At 42.0% G+C, this 19406-nt stretch overlaps 1 protein-coding gene across 6 annotated transcripts in view; it reads right to left on the bottom strand.

Moving 5' to 3' along the window:
• Positions 1-19406, bottom strand: part of ccdc186 (coiled-coil domain-containing protein 186) — a 146777-nt gene that overhangs the window by 104360 nt on the left and 23011 nt on the right. For all 6 annotated transcript variants that reach the window (XM_045702015.1, XM_014157070.2, XM_014157071.2 and 3 more), the window contains 3 exons: positions 15879-16007; positions 7155-7367; positions 6621-6740 (listed from right to left, as the gene is read on the bottom strand). In XM_045702015.1, the coding sequence (XP_045557971.1) occupies positions 6621-6740; positions 7155-7367; positions 15879-16007 (462 nt within the window). The remainder of the gene's footprint in view (positions 1-6620; positions 6741-7154; positions 7368-15878; positions 16008-19406) is intronic.

The following is a 19406-nucleotide window of genomic DNA, read 5'->3' as shown; positions in this document are numbered from 1 at the left end:
GATGTGGACAGTAGTCCAAAAAATGTATATAGTTGTTGGCTTGATTGATATTTGTGACTCGTTTCAGGAAACTAGGCGTATGTCGTGCGTCACTATCTCACAGGAGCGCCATTTGAAAGTACATTTTAGTTGGTTTAGCCACCGAAAAAGCCAGCAACCTTTCGGCTAGTCATGATTGTCTGAGATAATGAGTGGGCTGGACATGCCGAGAGATAAGTTCGGATTGGTCTGCCATGTAGCAAGCTTTTATGAAAGATATCACGTAGTAGAACAGCATAACTGTTGCTCTCCACTTTCTGGAGGACCGAGTTTTGAAATCAGTGGAATTAGAGTATGATAGCTAAGGAGATGGAGAAAAGTCTGGCATTTGATTGCAAATATGCAAACGGAGTACACACAGAAGGCTGTTGTATAAAACACCTGTCTCCGGATTACATCTTCAAACTAAGGGCAACCATGACATCCATGACAGAGAGGGAGAAACGTCCATCCATGTGTACGAGTGTCTAGCTAGCGACATTTTCAGATATTACACACTTCTAATTTTGTCAGAAAGATGTTTTCATTTCAAGTTGAAGTGTACTGTTAGCTAGCTAAGAGATGGCACAGGACCCTAGCTAAAAAGTGTACTTTACTCTGTCAGTCACTCTGACAGAGTAAAGTGTACTCTGTCAGAGTGACCATCGTGTTCTTGGTCACCTCCCTGACCAAGGCCCTTCTCCCCCAATTGCTCAGCTTGGCCATGCGGCCAGCTCTAGGAAAAGTCTTGGTGGTTCCAAACTTCTTACATTTAAGAATGATGGAGGCCACTGTGTTCTTGGGGGACCTTCAATGCTGCAGAAATGTTTTGCTACCCTTCACCAGATCAGTATCTGTTTTTTTATTTTTAATACATTTGCGAACATTTCTAAAAACCTGTTTTCACTTTGTCATTATGGGGTATTGTGTGTAGATTGCTGAGGATTGGTACTTATTTAATCCATTTTAGAATAAGGCTGTAACGTAACAAAATGTGGATAAAGAGAAGATGGCTGAATACTTTCCGAATGCACTGCATCTCATTGTTACCATACACCTGCAACAAGATAGCTCAGATATGCGATTGCCTTTTTGAATTTTGAACGTGGATATGATAAGTATGATAGGAGCTCTGTACAACTGTGTGGAAGAATAAAAGTATCCAAAACATGTAAAACCAAACTACCAACCTTTTTTTTTTTTCTTAGCCCTTTTTCTCCCCAATTTCATAGTATCCAATTGGTAGTTACAGTCTTGTCCCATCGCTGCAACTCCCATGCGTCCTCCGAAAAACAACCCAGCCAACCCAACACAATGCCTGCTTAACCCGGAAGCCAGCCGCACCAATGTGACTGCCGACCTGGCGAACGTGTCAGTGCGCATTTCGCCCGGCCCGCCACAGGAGTCACTTGCCATCCAAACCCTCCCCTAACCCGGACGACGCTGGGCCAATTGTGCACCGCCCCATGGGTCTCCAGGTCGCGGCCGGCTGCGACAGAGCCTGGACTCTAACCAGGATCTCTAGTGGCACAGCTAGCACTGCGATGCAGTGCCTTAGACCACTGCACCACTCGGGAGGCCCACGACAGACCTTGATTCTCAGGAAGAAGAAGGGCGGGGGGTGTATGTTTCATGATTAACGACTCATGGTGTGATTGTAATAACATACAGGAACTCAAGTCCTATTGTTCACCCAACCTAGAATACCTCACAATCAAATGCCGACCTTATTACCTAGAATACCTCACAATCAAATGCCGACCCCCCCCTCAAGCCGATACCAGGGCGGCCCTCAAAAGAGCTTCACTGGACTTTATGCAAACTGGAAACTGGAAACCACATATCCGGAGGCCGCATTTATTGTAGCTGGGAATTTTAACAAAGCAAATTTGAGAAAAAGACTGCCGAAGTTCTATCAACACATTGACTGTAGTACTCGCGCTGCTAAAACACTCGACCACTGCTACACCAACTTCCTGGGACGCCTACAAGGACCTCCCCCACTCTGATCACGACTCCAATTTTCTCCTCCCTTCCTATAGGCAGAAACTCAAACAGGAAGTAACCGTGCTAAGGACTATTCAACGCTGGTCTGACCAATCGGAATCCACACGTCAAGATTGTTTTGATCACGAGGACTGGGATATGTTCCAGGTAGCCTCCAGGAATAATATCGACGAATACAATGATACAAGTGTATAGGAGATTATTAAAACCTACCCTAACCAGAAACTCTGGATATATGGCAGCATTCGCACAAAACTGAAAGCACGAACCATCGCATTTAACCATGGCAAGGAGACTGGGAATATGGCCGAATACAAACAGTGTAGTTATTACCTCCGTCCGGCAATCAAACAGCCAAATTTTCCCAATAGAGACAAAGTAGAGTCTCAATTCAACGGCTTAGACAAGAGACGTATGTGGCAGGGTCTACAGACAATCACGAACTACAAAGGGAAAACCAGCCACGTTGCGGACACCGGCGTCTTGCTTCCGGAAAAGCTAAATATCTTCTTCACCCGCTACCAAGGACTGTGGGCTTTCCTTCTCCGTGGCCAACGCGAGTAAGACATTTAAGCACGTTAACCTTCGCAAGGCTGCCGGCCCAGAGCATGCGCAGACCAGCTGGCTGGAGTGTTTACAGATATATTCAATCTCACCCTATCCCAGTCTACTGTCCCCACATGCTTCAAGATGTCCACCATTGTTCCTGTACCCAAGAAAGCAAAGGTAACTGAACTAAATTACTATTTCCCCGTAGCACTCACTTCTGTCATCATGAAGTCTTTGCTAGGTAAAGCCCCGCCTTATCTCAGCTCACTGGTCACCATAGCAACACCCACCCGTAGCACTCGCTCCAGCAGGTATATTTCACTGGTCCTCCCCAAAGCCAACACTTCCTTTGGCCGCCTTTCCTTCCAGTTCTCTGCTGCCAATGACTGGAACGAATTGCAAAAATCTCTGAACCTGGAGTCATATCTCCCTCTCTAATTTTAAGCATCAGCTGTCAGAGCAGCTTACTCACTGTACCTGTACACAGCCAATCTGTAAATAGCACACCCAACTACCTCATCCCCACATTATTACTTACCCTCTTGCTATTTTGCACCCCAGCATCTCTACTTGCACATCATCATCTGCACATCTATCACTCTAGTGTTAATGCTAAATTCTAATTATTTCGCCTCTATGGCCTATTTATTGCCTTACCTCCCTACTCTTCTACATTTACACACACAGTACATAGATGTTTCTATTGTGTTATTGACTGTACGTTTGTTTATGTGTAACTCTGTGCTGTTGTTTTTGTCGCATTGCTTTGCTTTATCTTGGCCAGTTGTAAATGACTGACTAAACAAAGGTAAAAAAAAAAAAAAAATTAAAGATTGAGAGACTAGTCAAGGAACATATCACCTCTACCTTACCTGTCACCCTAGACCCACTTCAATTTGCTTACCGCCCCAATAGATCCACAGACGATGCAATCGCCATCACACTGTCCTATCCCATCTGGACAATAGCTCAGCATTCAACACCATAGTACCCTCCAAGTGCGTCATTAAGCTAGAGGCCCTGGGTCTGAACCCCGCCCTGTACAACTGGGTCCTGGACTTCCTGACGGTCCGCCCCCAGGTGGTGAAGGTAGGAAAAAAACACCTCCACGTCGCTGATACTCAACCCTGGGGCCCCACAAGGATGCATGCTCAGCCTCCTCCTGTACTCCCTGTTCACCCATGACTGCATGGCCATGCACGCCTACAACTCAATAATCAAGTTGTAGGCCTGATTACCAACAATGACGAGACGGCCTACATGGAGGAGGTGAGGGCCCTGAAAGTATAGTGTCAGGAAAATAACCTCTCACCCAACGTCGACAAAACAAAGGAGCTAATCGTGGACTTCAGGCACCCCCCTACCCACATCGATGGGACCGCAGTGAAGGTGGAAAGCTTCAAGTTCTTCGGCGAACACGTCAATGACAAACTGTGGTGAAGAAGGCACAACAGCGCCTCTTCAACCTCAGGAGGCTGAAGACATTTGGCTCGGAACCTAAAACCTTCAAACTTTTACAGATGCACAATTGAGAGCATCCTGTCGGACTGTATCACCGCCTGGTACGGCAACTGCACCGCACACAACCACAGGGCTCTCCAGAGGGTAGTGCCAAAAAGATCATCAAGGACAACAACCACCTGAGCCACTGCCTGTTCACCCCGCTATCATCCAGAAGGCGAGGTCAGTACAGGTGCATCAAAGCTGGGACCGAGAGACTGAAAAAAACTGCTTCTATCTCAAGGCCATCAGACTGTTGAATAGCCTTCACTAGCACATTAGAGGCTGCTGCCCTATATACACAGACCTGGAATCACTGGCCACTTTAATAAATGGAACACTAGTCAGTTTAATCACGTTTACATATGTTGCATTACTCATCTCATATATATGTATTCTATACTATCTACTGTATCTGTCTATGCCGCTCTGACATTGCTCATCCAAATATGTATATATTCTTACTTCCATTCCTTTTCTTTAGATGTGTGTGTATTGTTGTGAAATTGATTGGTATTACTATTAGATATTACTCCACTGTCAGAGCTAGAAATACAAGCATTTCGCTACAACCGCAATAACAACTGCTAAACACGTGAATGTGACAAATACAATTTGTTTTTAAATCTCCAATATACAAATAGTGCAAATTCAGATAATGACCTTGAAAATCATAAACTAAGTCACACACAGTCATACTGTATTTGGGCGTATAATAGTGTATACTATTATTCTTCTGCCACTTCTATCCTGTTTCTTCCTGTCTTTTAACCTCTTGACGGTCGCCTAGGATAGGGGGCGCCACAGCGCATTTTGAAAAAAATTCGTGCCCCATTTTAAACGGCCTACTACTCAAACTCAGAAGCTAGGATATGCATATAATTCATACTTGTGGATAGAAAACACCCTAAAGTTTCTAAAACTGTTTGAATGGTGTCTGTGAGTATAACAGAACTCATGGCAGTCAAAACCCCGAGACAGATCGAAACAGGAAGTGGAATTCTGAATTGCGAACTCAACTTCATCACGTTGCCTATTAATCACACCGTGAGCTATGGTTCATTGAGCACTTCCTATTGCTTCCACTAGATGTCCCCAGTCTTTACAAAGTGGTTCGAGTCTCCTACTGTTAAAACTGAATGAATGAGACGCTGTGGAACGTGGTCACACGGAGAGGGCCATCACCATTATGACGCCGGCGCCCCTGGTTACCCTCCCCTTTCGAAACGTTTTGAAACACAATGCAATCGTCCCCCTCGAATCTTATTGGCTCTCTTGTTGAAAAAGGCCCTGAAGATTTATGTTATACAACGTTTGACATGTTTGAACGAACCTAAATGGGGAAAAAATGTATTTTCTTGAAATGGCTGTCCCACGGCCGACGGAGCATTTGGATCAGCCTTCAGACGCGCTAACAAGAACAAGCTCTTGGAACATAAATGAGTAATTTTTTCGAACGAAAATACATTTGTTGTGGACCTGGGATTCCTGTAAGTGCTTTCTGATGAAGACAACCAAAGGTAAGGGATTATTGACAATAGTATACAAGACTAGATGTGATATGCGATTGTTCCAAGATGGCGCTGGCCTGTAACGTTAGCCTATTTTTCAGAGTATCGCATCCCCTTTCATCGCAAAGTATGATTACCCAGTAAAGTTAATTTTAAATCTGGCATTACAGGTGCTTTCAAGAGATATTCATCTATAAATCTTAGAATGACAATATTACATTTTAAAAATGTTTTCGAATAGTAATTTAGTAAATTGTAGCTCTGTTTCATCGGATGCATTTGAGGGAAAATAGTTAGCCAACGTTACGCACCGATGTAAAATGCTGTTTTTATATATAAATATGAACTTTATCGAACAAAAGAATGCATGTATTGTGTAACATGATGTCCTAGGTGTGTCATCTGATGAAGTTTGTCAAAGGTTAGTGCTGCATTTAGCTGTTTTTTGGTTATTTGTGATGCATGTGGTTGGTCGGAAAATGGCTATGTGGCTACTTTTACGATATACTCCTCTAACATAATCTAATGTTTTGCTTTTGCTGTAAAGCCTTTTTGAAAATCGGACAACGTGGTTCGATTCAGGAGAGGTGTATCTATAAAACGATATAATTTGAAAAAAAAAATGATTTTTTTTTTTTATTACATTTTGTTATGCTAATGGCGATAGGATTTTTCGCTGGATGTCCGTCCCGTATGAGGCCGCACAGGGGTTAACTTTTGTTCTGATGCGATTAATATTCAGGCTTTGGCCACAGCAATTCTGTGTCTGAAAATCACAGATTGAACCAATGGTTTTTCAATGGGAGTCATCCATTGATCATCAACGGAGATGATTGTCTGTCAAAACACGCAATGTCCACTTTTTTACTTTTTTTTTACGCAATGTCTGCTTTTTTTTAACAAAAATAAACTTGAGTTGAACTTTTGACAGACAAAAATAGACAATTGAAGAACGCATATAGGATTTCATCCATGTTCATTCTTTGTGGCTGTCGCCTTACTAGTCAACCGTGTAAAAAATGCAGTTGGTCTTACCTTATGGGCGTCGGTCTCACTATTCAGCTTGTTCTGAGCCCATTTGACCTTGATGAGGTGAGAGTTGATCCCCTCCTTGACGTTCTCCAACTCCCGATTCAACCTGCTCACCTCTCCCTCCTGAGGACAACAAGAGTTGGATTCCATTAGGATGTGACAGGCACGGTATGCCATTTCATTTGTAATTAATGTTAAAGGATCACTTTACTCAAAAAACATATTTCAGTATTTTGTTCATTAGTCCACTGTTATGGTCAGCAGTAAAGTTTCAGAAAAAGCAAAAGTTGTGATGATGCAAAATGCAGCAGGTACAAAGAAAAACATTCCACCACCATCATGTTCATCATCATCATCAAAAGCCTTCGAGCAGACTCTTTCCAATAACTTACAATAAATATGAAAGACTCATGGCAAAATAGGTTTGCCAGTGCAAATAAAGCAGCGGTGTCAGAAAGTCCATCTAATATTGCGCCAGCGCCACCTTAGCAGCTGAACATGTGGAACTTTGTTGCTTAAACATTAACCCTGCGTTACCTTGGTGTCATGGAGCTGCTGCAGCCGGCCTTTCTCCTGGGCCAACTGGTTTCCCCTGAGGGCCTGGCGGTCCACCTCCTTGGTGGCCTCCCTCAGCCTCCTTTCCAGACCCTCCTTGTCCCTGCGCAGGTCCAGAGCCTCCTTCTCCCCACGAACATACTTCATCACCATGGCCTCCTTCTCCTGACGCGCCTCCTCACACTTCTTCCCAGCCTGGGAGGGACACATGAATTAATAGCTGTTACATTGATTATATCATTATGTATTACATTGATTATATCATCAGTATAGGCTGGTGAGAGGAGGACGGCTCATAGTAATGGTGGATGGAATGGAATCGATTGAATGGTATCAAACACATGTTCCATTAATTTCGTTCTAGCCATTAGTCCTACTATGAGGCCATAAGCCACCACAGGTTAGTATGTCGACAGGTAGACACAGACATTTACAAACATGCAGACACACATTCACTGATGTACACAGAAACACAGGTGCATGCATTATGCAAGTTTACACACAGACATGCAGAAAAATAGACACAGAAATTATGCATGCTCAAGTGCACACTCATTCATGCTTAATTAAAACTCTTGTATTATATCTGGGGGCGTAGTGACGGACTCTCTGATTGCATGTCGTAAGTGGATAGTGCTGCAATTGAATGTGGCAGTTTGGTTGAGGTTTCAATACAAAAATCCACAATGAGTATGTGTGAGATCTAAACTAGAGCCATACAAATGGTAGTGCAGTGCATTGATAGGTCAGCTTGTAATCTGCCAGTTAGGAAAATCCTCAGTCATCGGTCAGGGTAAAAAATGCCAGCTGGCTCAAGGACAGTTGGGTGCTCTCACACAGGTGTGTTAATATTTAGATGGCTTGAAAAAGCTAATAAACTACCCCAAAACGATTTATATTGTTCAGCGAACAGTGAAATTGAATGCGTTATCCTTCCAAAGCTACCAGACCGTCACAGCCAGGACATTTTAGCTAAAATCCTGGTTGCCTCTGACAGCAGGCTGAAACTTGGCTGCAAGTGGATCTTCTAGCATGACAATAACCAAAAGCACACATCAAAATCCACAAAGAAATGGTAAATTAACCACAAAATAAAAATGTGCAACAGCCTTCTCAGTCTCCAGTTGAACCCCATTGAAAACCTGTGGTTTGAATAGAAGAGGGCAGTCCATAAACGTAGATGAAGGACATCAAGGATCTGAAAATATTCTGTATCGAGGAATGGTCCAAGATCCCTCCAAATGTGTTCTCCAACCTCATAAAACATTTTAGAAAAAGGCTCAGTGTCATTATCCTCACAAGGGGAGGGTGCTGGAGTACTGAAGAGGGGTTCCAATAATTCTGACCCCTATCTTTTCGAGAAGAAAAATGTATTACTTGTTGAACAAAATCTCTTTCTCTGAGCAATTGTCTTAATATGAAATTATATATTTTTTGCATACAATATAGCTCAGAAAAGTATTATTTATTTTATAGAGTATTTGTTGCTCATCTATATCAAGGGATCCAATAATTTTGGAACCCACTATATAGGAATAGAATCGCCTTTTTCACTGCACCCCTTTGATTTGAAGAAAACATTTCCATACACGTTTGCCCATGGTAGAAGTGGTCAGGAAGATATCTTTTGGACCTGAATGCAAAAACATTCAGGCGATAGAGGTTCTCAAAGTTGACCCATTTTGCATACCACACGCTACCATGTAACTTCTTCATCACTGAAAAAGATAAAACCGTTGCGAATGATATCAGTTGAAGGCTTACAAAGAGGGTTGTCCAATAATGTATAATTTCTTGCAAATAAAATGTTTTTAACTAATGTCAACTATATAAAAAACAAACTCCACACAAAACAAAAACCTTGCAAATGTTGTAGCTTAGACCCTATTTTAACCTGTTATGGCTAGGGGGCAGTATTGACACGGCCGGATAAAAAACGTACCCGATTTAATCTGATTACTACTCCTGCCCAGTAACTAGAATATGCATATAATTATTGGCTTTGGATAGAAAACACCCTAAAGTTTCTAAAACTGTTTGAATGGTGTCAGTGAGTATAACAGAACTCATTTGGCAGGCCAAAACCTGAGAAGATTCCTTACAGGAAGTGGCCTGTCTGACCATTTCTTGCCCTCCTTGATTATCTCTAACAAATACAGGGGATCTCTGGCATGACGTGACACTTCCTACGGCTCCCATGGGCTCTCAGAAGGCGGGAAAAAGCTGAACGATGTAATTCCATCCCCAGGCTGAAACACATTAGCGCGTTTGGCAAGTGCTCTATCAGAGGGCCATTAGACTGAGGCTCGTGCATGAGGGGATAGCATGCTTTTACTTTCTCTCTCTTTGTAATAAAAAACTATTTCCCGGTCGGAATATTATCGCTTTTTTACGAGAAAAATGGCATAAAAATTGATTTTAAACAGCGGTTGACATGCTTCGAAGTACGGTAATGGAATATTTAGATTTTTTTGTCACGAAATGCGCCATGCTCGTCACCCTTATTTACCCTTTCGGATAGTGTCTTGAACGCACGAACAAAACGCCGCTATTTGGATATAACAATGGATTATTTGGGACCAAACCAACATTTGTTATTGAAGTAGAAGTCCTGGGAGTGCATTCTGATGAAGAACAGCAAAGGTAATAACATTTTTCTTATAGTAAATCTGACTTTGGTGAGTGCTAAACTTGCTGGGTGTTTAAATAGCTAGCCCTGTGATGCCGGGCTATCTATTGAGAATATTGCAAAATGTGCTTTCACCGAAAAGCTATTTTAAAATCGGACATAGCGAGTGCATAGAGGAGTTCTGTATCTATAATTCTTAAAATAATTATGTTTTTTGTGAACGTTTATCGTGAGTAATTTAGTAAATTCACCGGCAGTGTTCAGTCGGAATGCTAGTCACATGCTAGTTACATGCTAATGTAAAAAGCTGGTTTTTGATATAAATATGAACTTGATTGAACAAAACATGCATGTATTGTATAACATAATGTCCTAGGGTTGTCATCTGATGAAGATCATCAAAGGTTAGTGCTGCATTTAGCTGTGGTTTGGGTTTATGTGACATTATATGCTAGCTTGAAAAATGGGTGTCTGATTATTTCTGGCTGGGTACTCTGCTGACATAATCTAATGTTTTGCTTTCGTTGTAAAGCCTTTTTGAAATCGGACAGTGTGGTTAGATTAACGAGAGTCTTGTCTTTAAAATGGTGTAAAATAGTCATATGTTTGAGAAATTGAAGTAATAGCATTTCTAAGGTATTTGAATAACGCGCCACAGGATTCCACTGGCTGTTACGTAGCCGACCCTAGAGAGGTTAATAAGTGAATACAGATTTAGTTTAACTGACTTGTGTGATAAGTTGGTCTCTCCTCATTTGATAATACGGAAAATAACCACCACAACACCTACTCCCGTTGCCTGCTGCACTGCTGCTTGGATTCCACCTGGCGATCTGTTCACCGTCTGCCCTGGCCTGTCTCCCCGTCTGGTACAGCTACCCCCACCACACTCACCCCTCTCTCCCGAGCTTTCGCTCGCCTCCAGCACACACGCAATGTTGGGGCGAGTGACTCTGAACTTACAATGGCTAGCCCAAAGTCGGTTCAGGTTATCAGTCAACCTACAAACAGCACAGGAATGATATCATCAACATGTATTGATCACATCTTTACTAATGCTGCAGAAATTACCTTGAAAGCAGTATCCAGATCCATCGGATGTAGTGATCACAAAATGATAGCCATATCTAGGGACACCAAAGTTAGGCTGGGCCTAATATAGTGTATAAGAAGTAATACAATACGTTTTGTGGTGATTCCTATGTTGTTGACGTAAAGAATATTTATTGGTCCGTGGTGTGTAATGAGGAGCAAACATACGCTGCCCTTGACACATTTATATGATTGCTTATTCCAGTTACTAATAACCACGCACCCATTAAGAAAATGACTGTAAAACTGTTAAATCCCCTTGGGTTGATGAGGAAATTAATAATGGTATGGTTGAGAGGGATGAGGCAAAAGGAATGGTAAATAAGTCTGGCAGCCAGACTTTTGCAAATTGAGATATCATGTGGATGTACTGAATAAAAAAAATAAACTATACTATGAAACAAAGATAAATGACAAAGAATTATAGTAAAACAGAACCTTAAATTACATTTTGGGGGAAAAAAGCAAACTCAGCTCCATCCATTCATTCATTCATTCATTCATTCATTCATTCATTCATAAAATCACAAAACCAACTGATATTGCCAACTACTTTAATAATTTTTTCATTGGCAAGATTAGCAAATTTATGCATGACATGCTAGAAATAACCACTGACACAACAATTCCTGGGTAGCGGAATAACTTTTGGTTCCGTTCAGGCCTGAGGGCATACACTTTCTAATAGGCTGAAATTGAAAATATGGTAAATAGGAGTGGCAATATCGTCCGCTATTATCCTCAATAATTTTCCATCCAAGTTGTCAGACCCCAGTGGCTTGTCATTGTTGATTGGCAACATACATTTTTTCACCTCTTCCACACTTACTTTACAATGCTTGTCTTTCATAATTTGGTCAGATATACTTGGATGTGTAAAGCACACTTTACTGGCTCAAATAGCCGACCAATTAGCCTGTTACGAACCCTTAGTAAACTTTTGGAAAAAATTGTGTTTGACCACATACAATGCTATTTTACAGTAAAGAAATTGACAACAGACTTTCAGCACGCTTATAGGGAAGGACATTCAATTGACTGATGAATGGCTGAGAGAAATTGATGATAAAAAAAAGATGGTGAGGGCTGTTTTGTTTGACTTCAGTGTTTTATTATCGATCATTGTCTGCAGCTGGAAAAATGTGGTATGGCTTTACACACCCAGCTATATTGTGGATAAATAGTTATCTGTATAACAGAATACAGAGGGTGTTCTTCAAAGGAAGCCTCTCGAACATAATCCAGGTAAAAATCAGGAATTCCCCAGCTGTCTAGGACCCTTCATTTTTCCTGTCTTTACTAACAACATGCCTGCCACTGGTTGGAATAAGTTAGCCCTAAAATTTCTAAAACTAAAAGTATTGTATTTAGTACAAATCATTCACTAAACCCTAAACCTCAACTAAATATTATAATAAATCCTGTGGAAATTGAGCAAGTTGAGGAGACTAAACTGCTGGTAGTAACCCTGGATTGTTAACCGTCATGGTCAAAACATACTGATACAACAGTGACTAAGATGGGGAGAAGTCTGTCCATAATAAAGCACTGCTCTGCCTTCTTAACAATACTGTCAACAAGGCAGGTCCTAAAGGCCCTAGTTTTGTCGCACATGGACTACTGTTTAGTCATGTGGTCAGGTGCCACAAAAAGGGATTTAGAAAAACTGATATTGGCTCAGAACAGGGCAGCACGGCTGGCTCTTGCGATGTACACAGAGAGCTAACATTAATAATATGCATGTCAATCTCTCCTGGCTCAAAGTAGAGGAGAGATTGACTTCATCACTACTTGTATTTATGAGAGGTATTGACATGTTGAATGCACCGAGATGTTGGTTTCAACTACTAGCTCACAGTTCGGACACCCATGTATACCCCAAAAGACACGCCACAAGAGGTATTTTCACAGTCCCCAAGTCCAGAACAGACTATGGGAGGCGCACAGTACTATATAGAGCCATGACTACATGGAACTCTATTCCACATCAAGTAACTGATGCAAGCAGTAAAATTTGATTTAAAAAAAACAGATAAAAAAAACACCTTATGGAACAGCGGGGACTGTGAAACACCACAAACATAGGCACAGACAAATGCATACACACACACGATAACATACGCACTATACACACACGTGCACATGGATATGTGGAAGTGGTAGAGTAGGGGCCTGAGGGCACACAGTGTGTTCTGAAATCTGTGAATGTGCTGTAATGTATAAAAAAATGTTAAGTATAAACTTCTTTAATTTTGCTGGACCCCAGGAAGAGGATCGATAATACATACAAATACAGTATCTCTATGCATTAAAATTGCCATCTATAAAATGCAATTGTGTTCATTCTCCATAGCTTATGCCTGACCATACCATAACCCCACAGTAACCATGGGGCACTCTGTTCACAACGTTGACATCAGTAAACCGCTCGCCACACACGTGATGTGCCATTGAGAGGCCAGTAGGACGTACTGGCAAATTATTTAAAACAATGTTGGAGGCAGCTTATGGTAGAGAAATCAACTTTAAATTATCTGGCAACAGCTCTGGTGTACATTCCTGCAGTCAGTTTGCCAATTGCATGCTCCCTCAAAACTTGAGACATCTGTGGCATTGTGTTGTGTGGGAAAATTGCACATTTTAGAGTGGCTTTTTATTGTCCCCAGCACAAGGTGCACCTGTGTAATGATCATGCTGTTTAATCAGCTTCTTGATATGCCACACCTGTCAGGTGGATGGATTATCTTGGCAAAGGAGAAATGCTCACTAACGGGGGGGGAATGTGCACAAAATTTGAGAGAAATAAGCTTTTTGTGCGTATGGAAAATATCTGGGATTTTTTATTTCAGTTTATGAAATATGGGACCAAATCTTTACATGTTGCGGCATATTTTTGTTCAGTGTATGTTGCTTCAATTTAAATTCACTTGCCACTCAACTCACACAGCTCAATTAATTTCTCCCAATCTCTGTACTTGAAGCCTACGCACTGGGCATATGTGACCGACTGGCTCAAATCGGTCTTATGTAGCAACATTTTTAATTGTGTTTTTTACATTGGATAAAAGTAGAGACTCAGAGCTACAAATGGTATATCATACACTGCAGTTGAGGAACAATGGGAAAGTAATTTTGCTTTGAAAGGTGATAAACTTGTAAACTCACTTTTGAGAAAATGGCATTTGAATGTTTTGGTACTACCTTTGGAGAACCCTTCTTTGTCTACACCCATTCAGCATCGTTCACACCCTCTTTAGCTTTAGCCCAACCCATATCTTTAAGGGTTGATCCGAATGTACTAAGAGCAGTCAAGCACCCAAGCTAACTTCCGAACAGCTCACTGAACATTACTCACCCTGGCAGAGATGGTTAGGCTGTTATGTTATCCAGGGAGTTGGTGACTGCAACTGTGCTGTCAGATTGTCAGTTCGTAAATTCAGAGCGCACACCGGACGCTCAAGCCGATGAGTAGGGTTGATCCGAACGGTCTGACCTCACAACGACAGTCAATAGCCAAAGCTAACTGGCTAACATTGGCTAGCTACTTCCAGACAAATAATGAGAGAACACCCCACTCTGACCATTTTACTCACCCAAGCAGAGCTGGTTAGGCTGTTTTCATGTTATCCAGAGCTTTGGGGACTGTAAATGCGCTGCTGGCAAAATTTGAATTAGCTTTTTTGCCAACGTTTACTGACACCAGCCATATTCAACGTGTGTTGAGCATTCGTAAATTAATCTGCGCTCTCTGGCACACTCAGACGTGAGTGCTCTGAAATTGGAGTAGATGGCCAGACTGAATTTACAAACGCACTCAAAATGGTTACTTGCATAGTGTTTTGTAAAGACATGTAGCTAGGTAAACAATGAACCATAATCCCAACGCATGACGTTAAAATCCTGCATGAATCTGCAGGTAGCTAACCAACCAGGTTCAATGTTAGCTAGCTAACATTAGACAATAGCTAGCCAAGCAAATAGCTCTGAGATACGAATAAGGTCATACACGTAACGTTAGCTGGCTGAGCCCGCTAGCTAACGTTAGCTAGCTAGCGAGGTAAACAACGAACCATAATCACAACTCACTACATTACTACCCCGTATTAATCTTTAGGTAGCTAACCAACCAGGTTCAATGTTAGCTAGCTAACATTAGGCTACAGCTAGCCAAGCAAATGGCTCTTTCTATCAAAATTAGAAACATGTAATATCTGATAATGTAGCTAGCTAGACTTTCTTACCCCTATACATCATTCATGGTTGGATGCGTCTCCTGTCGGATGCCATGGTTGCCCTTAGTTTGAAGATGTAATCCGGAGACAGGTGTTTTCTCCAACTCCTTAGCTATCATACTCGAATTCCACTGATTTCAAAACTCAGTCCTCCAGAAAGTGGAGTTTTAATGCACTATACATAAAAAAACCGCAGTGTTAGACAGGATTACCTAAACATACTGACCAGCTCAGACACAAGCGTGCTATATGGCAAACCAATCCGAACGCATCTCTCAGCATGACCAGCCCACTCACTATCTGAGCCAATCATGGCTAGCGGGAAGGTTGCCCTCTTTTTCTGTGGCTAAACCAACTAGGCTCGTAATTCAACAACTTTATTCGTATTTACAGATGGCATACAAGTTTATTATTAAGGCACATGAAAGTTCACAGGAGAGCCGTTTGAACGTAGACTTTACATTTTTATCAAAATGTTATTTTGGGCAGAAATGCCTTCACGAACATGTGAAGTAGTGACCCGCGACATTAAGCCTAGTTTCCTGAGACGGGTGATATATTTCCATAGTGATAGGTGTAAAGGAATGGCAGAGATAGGGAGTTAACAGTATGAAACTCATTGCATGCTGAAGACACATTGAGCTAATTTAAATCTATTATACTGCTTGTCCGACAATTTTTTCTACCCGTCTCGGACTGTCGTGCACTGCTATGCAAGGGTCTTCTTGACATCCTCTTTCTCCGGGAGCTTACCTGCTCTAGCCGGTAGGCAGTCTCTCTGTGCAACTGCTGCAGAGCGTTCTTCGCGGCGCCATCTTGGTAAACCAGTTTGTCCCTGGATTCCTTCAACTCCCTCAGCAGCTCCTCCACCCGGCCCTCCAACTGGGAGAGACACAAAAGACATTGTAGGGTGAAGTTGCCCCTAGACACTGATCTTAGGACTGTTTTGTATTTCCCACACTAATTGCTAAGATTTGGAGGGGAAACCAATCCTAGAGCTGTATCTAGGAGAAACATCACCCAGGAGCAACAAAGAGTAGAGGACAGGTCCGTCAGGTTAGACAGGGACAGACCTGGCTTAACCTGCCTGACTGACAAGCATGCAAACATACATAACAGTGCCTTCAGAAAGTATTCAAAACCCTTCAATCAATCCACATTTTTCTGTGTTACAGCCTGAACTTAAAATGTATTAAAATGTAGATGTTTTTGTCACTGGCCTACACACAATACCCCATAATGTCAAAGTGTAATGATGTTTTTCGAAATGTTTACAAATTATTTTAAAATTAAAAGCTGAAATATTTGTAGTCAATAAGTATTCAACCTCCTTATTTACGATTGCAATAACAAATTCTGGGGCAGAAATCACTCTGTGACTACCTCATCTCTGTACCCCACACATACAAACAATGTAAGGTCCCTCAGTCGAGCAGTGAATTTCTAACACAGATTCAAACAAAGACCAGGGAGGTTTTCCAATGCCTCTCCAAGGGCACATATTAGTAGATGGGTGAAGAAAAAAGCAGACATTGAATATCCCTTTGAGCATGGTGAAGTTATTAATTACACTTTGGATGGTATATTAATACAACCAAGCGCTACAAAGATAGAGGCGTTGCCGGAGAGGAAGGAAACCGTTCGGAGTGACTTTAAAACAGTTACAGAGTTTAATGGCTTTGATAGGAGAAAACTGAGCATGGATCAACAACATTGTAGTTACTCCACAACCTAACTGACAGAGTGAAAATTAGGAAGCCTGTACAGAATACAAATATTCCAAAACATGCATCCGCTTTCTAACCAGGCACTAAAGTAATACAGCAAATAAATGTGGCAAAGCAATTACATTTTTGTCCTGAACACAAAGTGTTATGTTTGGGGAACATCCATTACAACACATTACCGAGTACCACTCTCCATATTTACAAGCATAGTGGATCATGTTATGGGTACGCTTGTAATCGTTAAGGACTGCGTAGTTTTTCCAAAGGCCAAATTGTCATTGGAGATGCTTACCAAGAAAACAGTGATTGTTCCTGAGTGGCCGAGGTACAGTTAAATCTACTTGAACATCTATGGCATAACCTGAAAATGGTTGTCTAGCAATGATCAACAACCAATTTGACAGAGCTTGCATCATGGGTGAGAAATAAATATAATGAATTAATTTCAATTCAAGCGACAACAAAACAAAATGTGGAATAGATCAAATGGTATAAATACTTTCTTTAGGCACTGTACCTCCAAAAGGCTACAGACAGGAAAGATTAAAAGTTTAATACATATTTTTTTATAATAACAGCAGTAAATGACAAAAAAAAAAAAAAAGAGTATATTTTTTGCTCTTTCATGGCGATGGGTAATTGAGAAGACTTGGTCTATCTAAAATGCACACGCACAGACAACAAACTTAAGGACGGACAGACAGCAATACTATAGATTACACAGAGATTGGAAATTAATGTCCCAGTTGGGCTATAAAGGTTCCCTGGTTTCCATTCAAGCTGACCCACGCTCTCTCCACTGGCTTCCAGTTGAAGCTCGCATCCGCTACAAGACCATGGTGATTGCCTACGGAGCTGTGAAGGGAACGGCACCTCCATACCTTCAGGCTCTGATCAGGCCCTACACCCAAACAAGGGCACTGCGTTCATCCACCTCTGGCCTGCTGGCCCCCCTACCTCTGAGGAAGCACAGTTCCCGCTCAGCCCAGTCAAAACTGTTCGCTGCTCTGGCACCCCAATGGTGGAACAAGCTCCCTCACGACGCCAGGACAGCGGAGTCAATCACCACCTTCCGGAGACACCTGAAACCCCACCTCTTTAAGGAATACCTAGGATAGGATAAAGTAATCCTTCTAACCCCCCCCCCCCCCCCCCTTAAAAGACTTAGATGCACGATTGTAAAGTGGTTGTTCCACTGGATATCATAAGGTGAATGCACCAATTTGTAAGTCGCTCTGGATAAGAGCGTCTGCTAAATGACTTAAATGTAATGTAATGTAAAAAGTGGTCGAAACAAAAAATCATATCACCTATTTTGGCATTCTCAAAAGAAGCATCAAGGTGTACTGAAAATCACCAATCACGACTCAAGAATCACTGGAATCTGGTGCAGTATAAAAGCTAGTCTACATTATTTATTTATTTATTCTTTAACTAGTCAAGTCAATTAATAACAAATTCTTATTTACAATGACGGCCTACCCCGACCAAACCCTAACGACGCTGGGCCAATTGTGCGCCACTCGGAGCAACATCAAGAACTACAGTGGGGGGAAAAGTATTTGATCCCCTGCTGATTTTGTATGTTTGCCCACTGACAAAGAAATGATCTGTCTATAATTTTAATGGTAGGTTTATTTGAACAGTGAGAGACAGAATAACGACAAAAAAAATCCAGAAAAAAGCATGTCAAAAATGTTAGAAATTGATTTGCATTTTAATGAGGGAAATAAGTATTTGACCCCTCTGCAAAACATGACTTAGTACTTGGTGACAAAACCCTTGCTGGCAATCACAGAGGTCAGACGTTTCTTGTAGTTGGCCACCAGGTTTGCACACATCTCAGGAGGGATTTTGTCCCACTCCTCTTTGCAGATCTTCTCCAAGTCATTAAGGTTTCGAGGCTGACGTTTGGCAACTCAAACATTCAGCTCCCTCCACAGATTTTCTATGGGATTAAGGTCTGGAGACTGGCTAGGCCACTCCAGGACCTTAATGTGCTTCTTCTTGAGCCACTCCTTTGTTGCCTTGGCCATGAGTTTTGGGTAATTGTCATGCTGGAATACCCATCCACGACCCATTTTCAATGCCCTGGCTGAGGGAAGGAGGTTCTCACCCAAGATTTGATGGTACATGGCCCCGTCCATCATCCCTTTGATGCGGTAAAGTTGTCCTGTCCCCTTAGCAGAAAAACACTCCCAAAGCATAATGTTTCCACCTTCATGTTTGACGGTGGGGATGGTGTTCTTGGGGTCATAGGCAGCATTCCTCCTCCTCCAAACACGGCGAGTTGAGTTGATGCCAAAGAACTCCATTTTGGTCTCATCTGACCACACCATTTTCACCCAGTTGTCCTCTGAATCATTCAGATTTTCATTGGCAAACTTCAGACGGGCATGTATATGTGCTTTCTTGATCAGGGGGACCTTGCGGGCGCTGCAGGATTTCATTCCTTCACGGTGTAGTGTGTTACCAATTTTTTCTTGGTGACTATGGTCCCAGCTGCATTGAGATCATTGACAAGATCCTCCCGTGTAGTTCTGGGCTGATTCCT

The sequence above is a fragment of the Salmo salar genome, chromosome ssa19, assembly GCF_905237065.1.
Source record: "Salmo salar chromosome ssa19, Ssal_v3.1, whole genome shotgun sequence".
In the NCBI taxonomy this organism is placed as follows: domain Eukaryota; kingdom Metazoa; phylum Chordata; class Actinopteri; order Salmoniformes; family Salmonidae; genus Salmo; species Salmo salar.
This window is presented reverse-complemented; position numbering and strand designations above follow the sequence as displayed.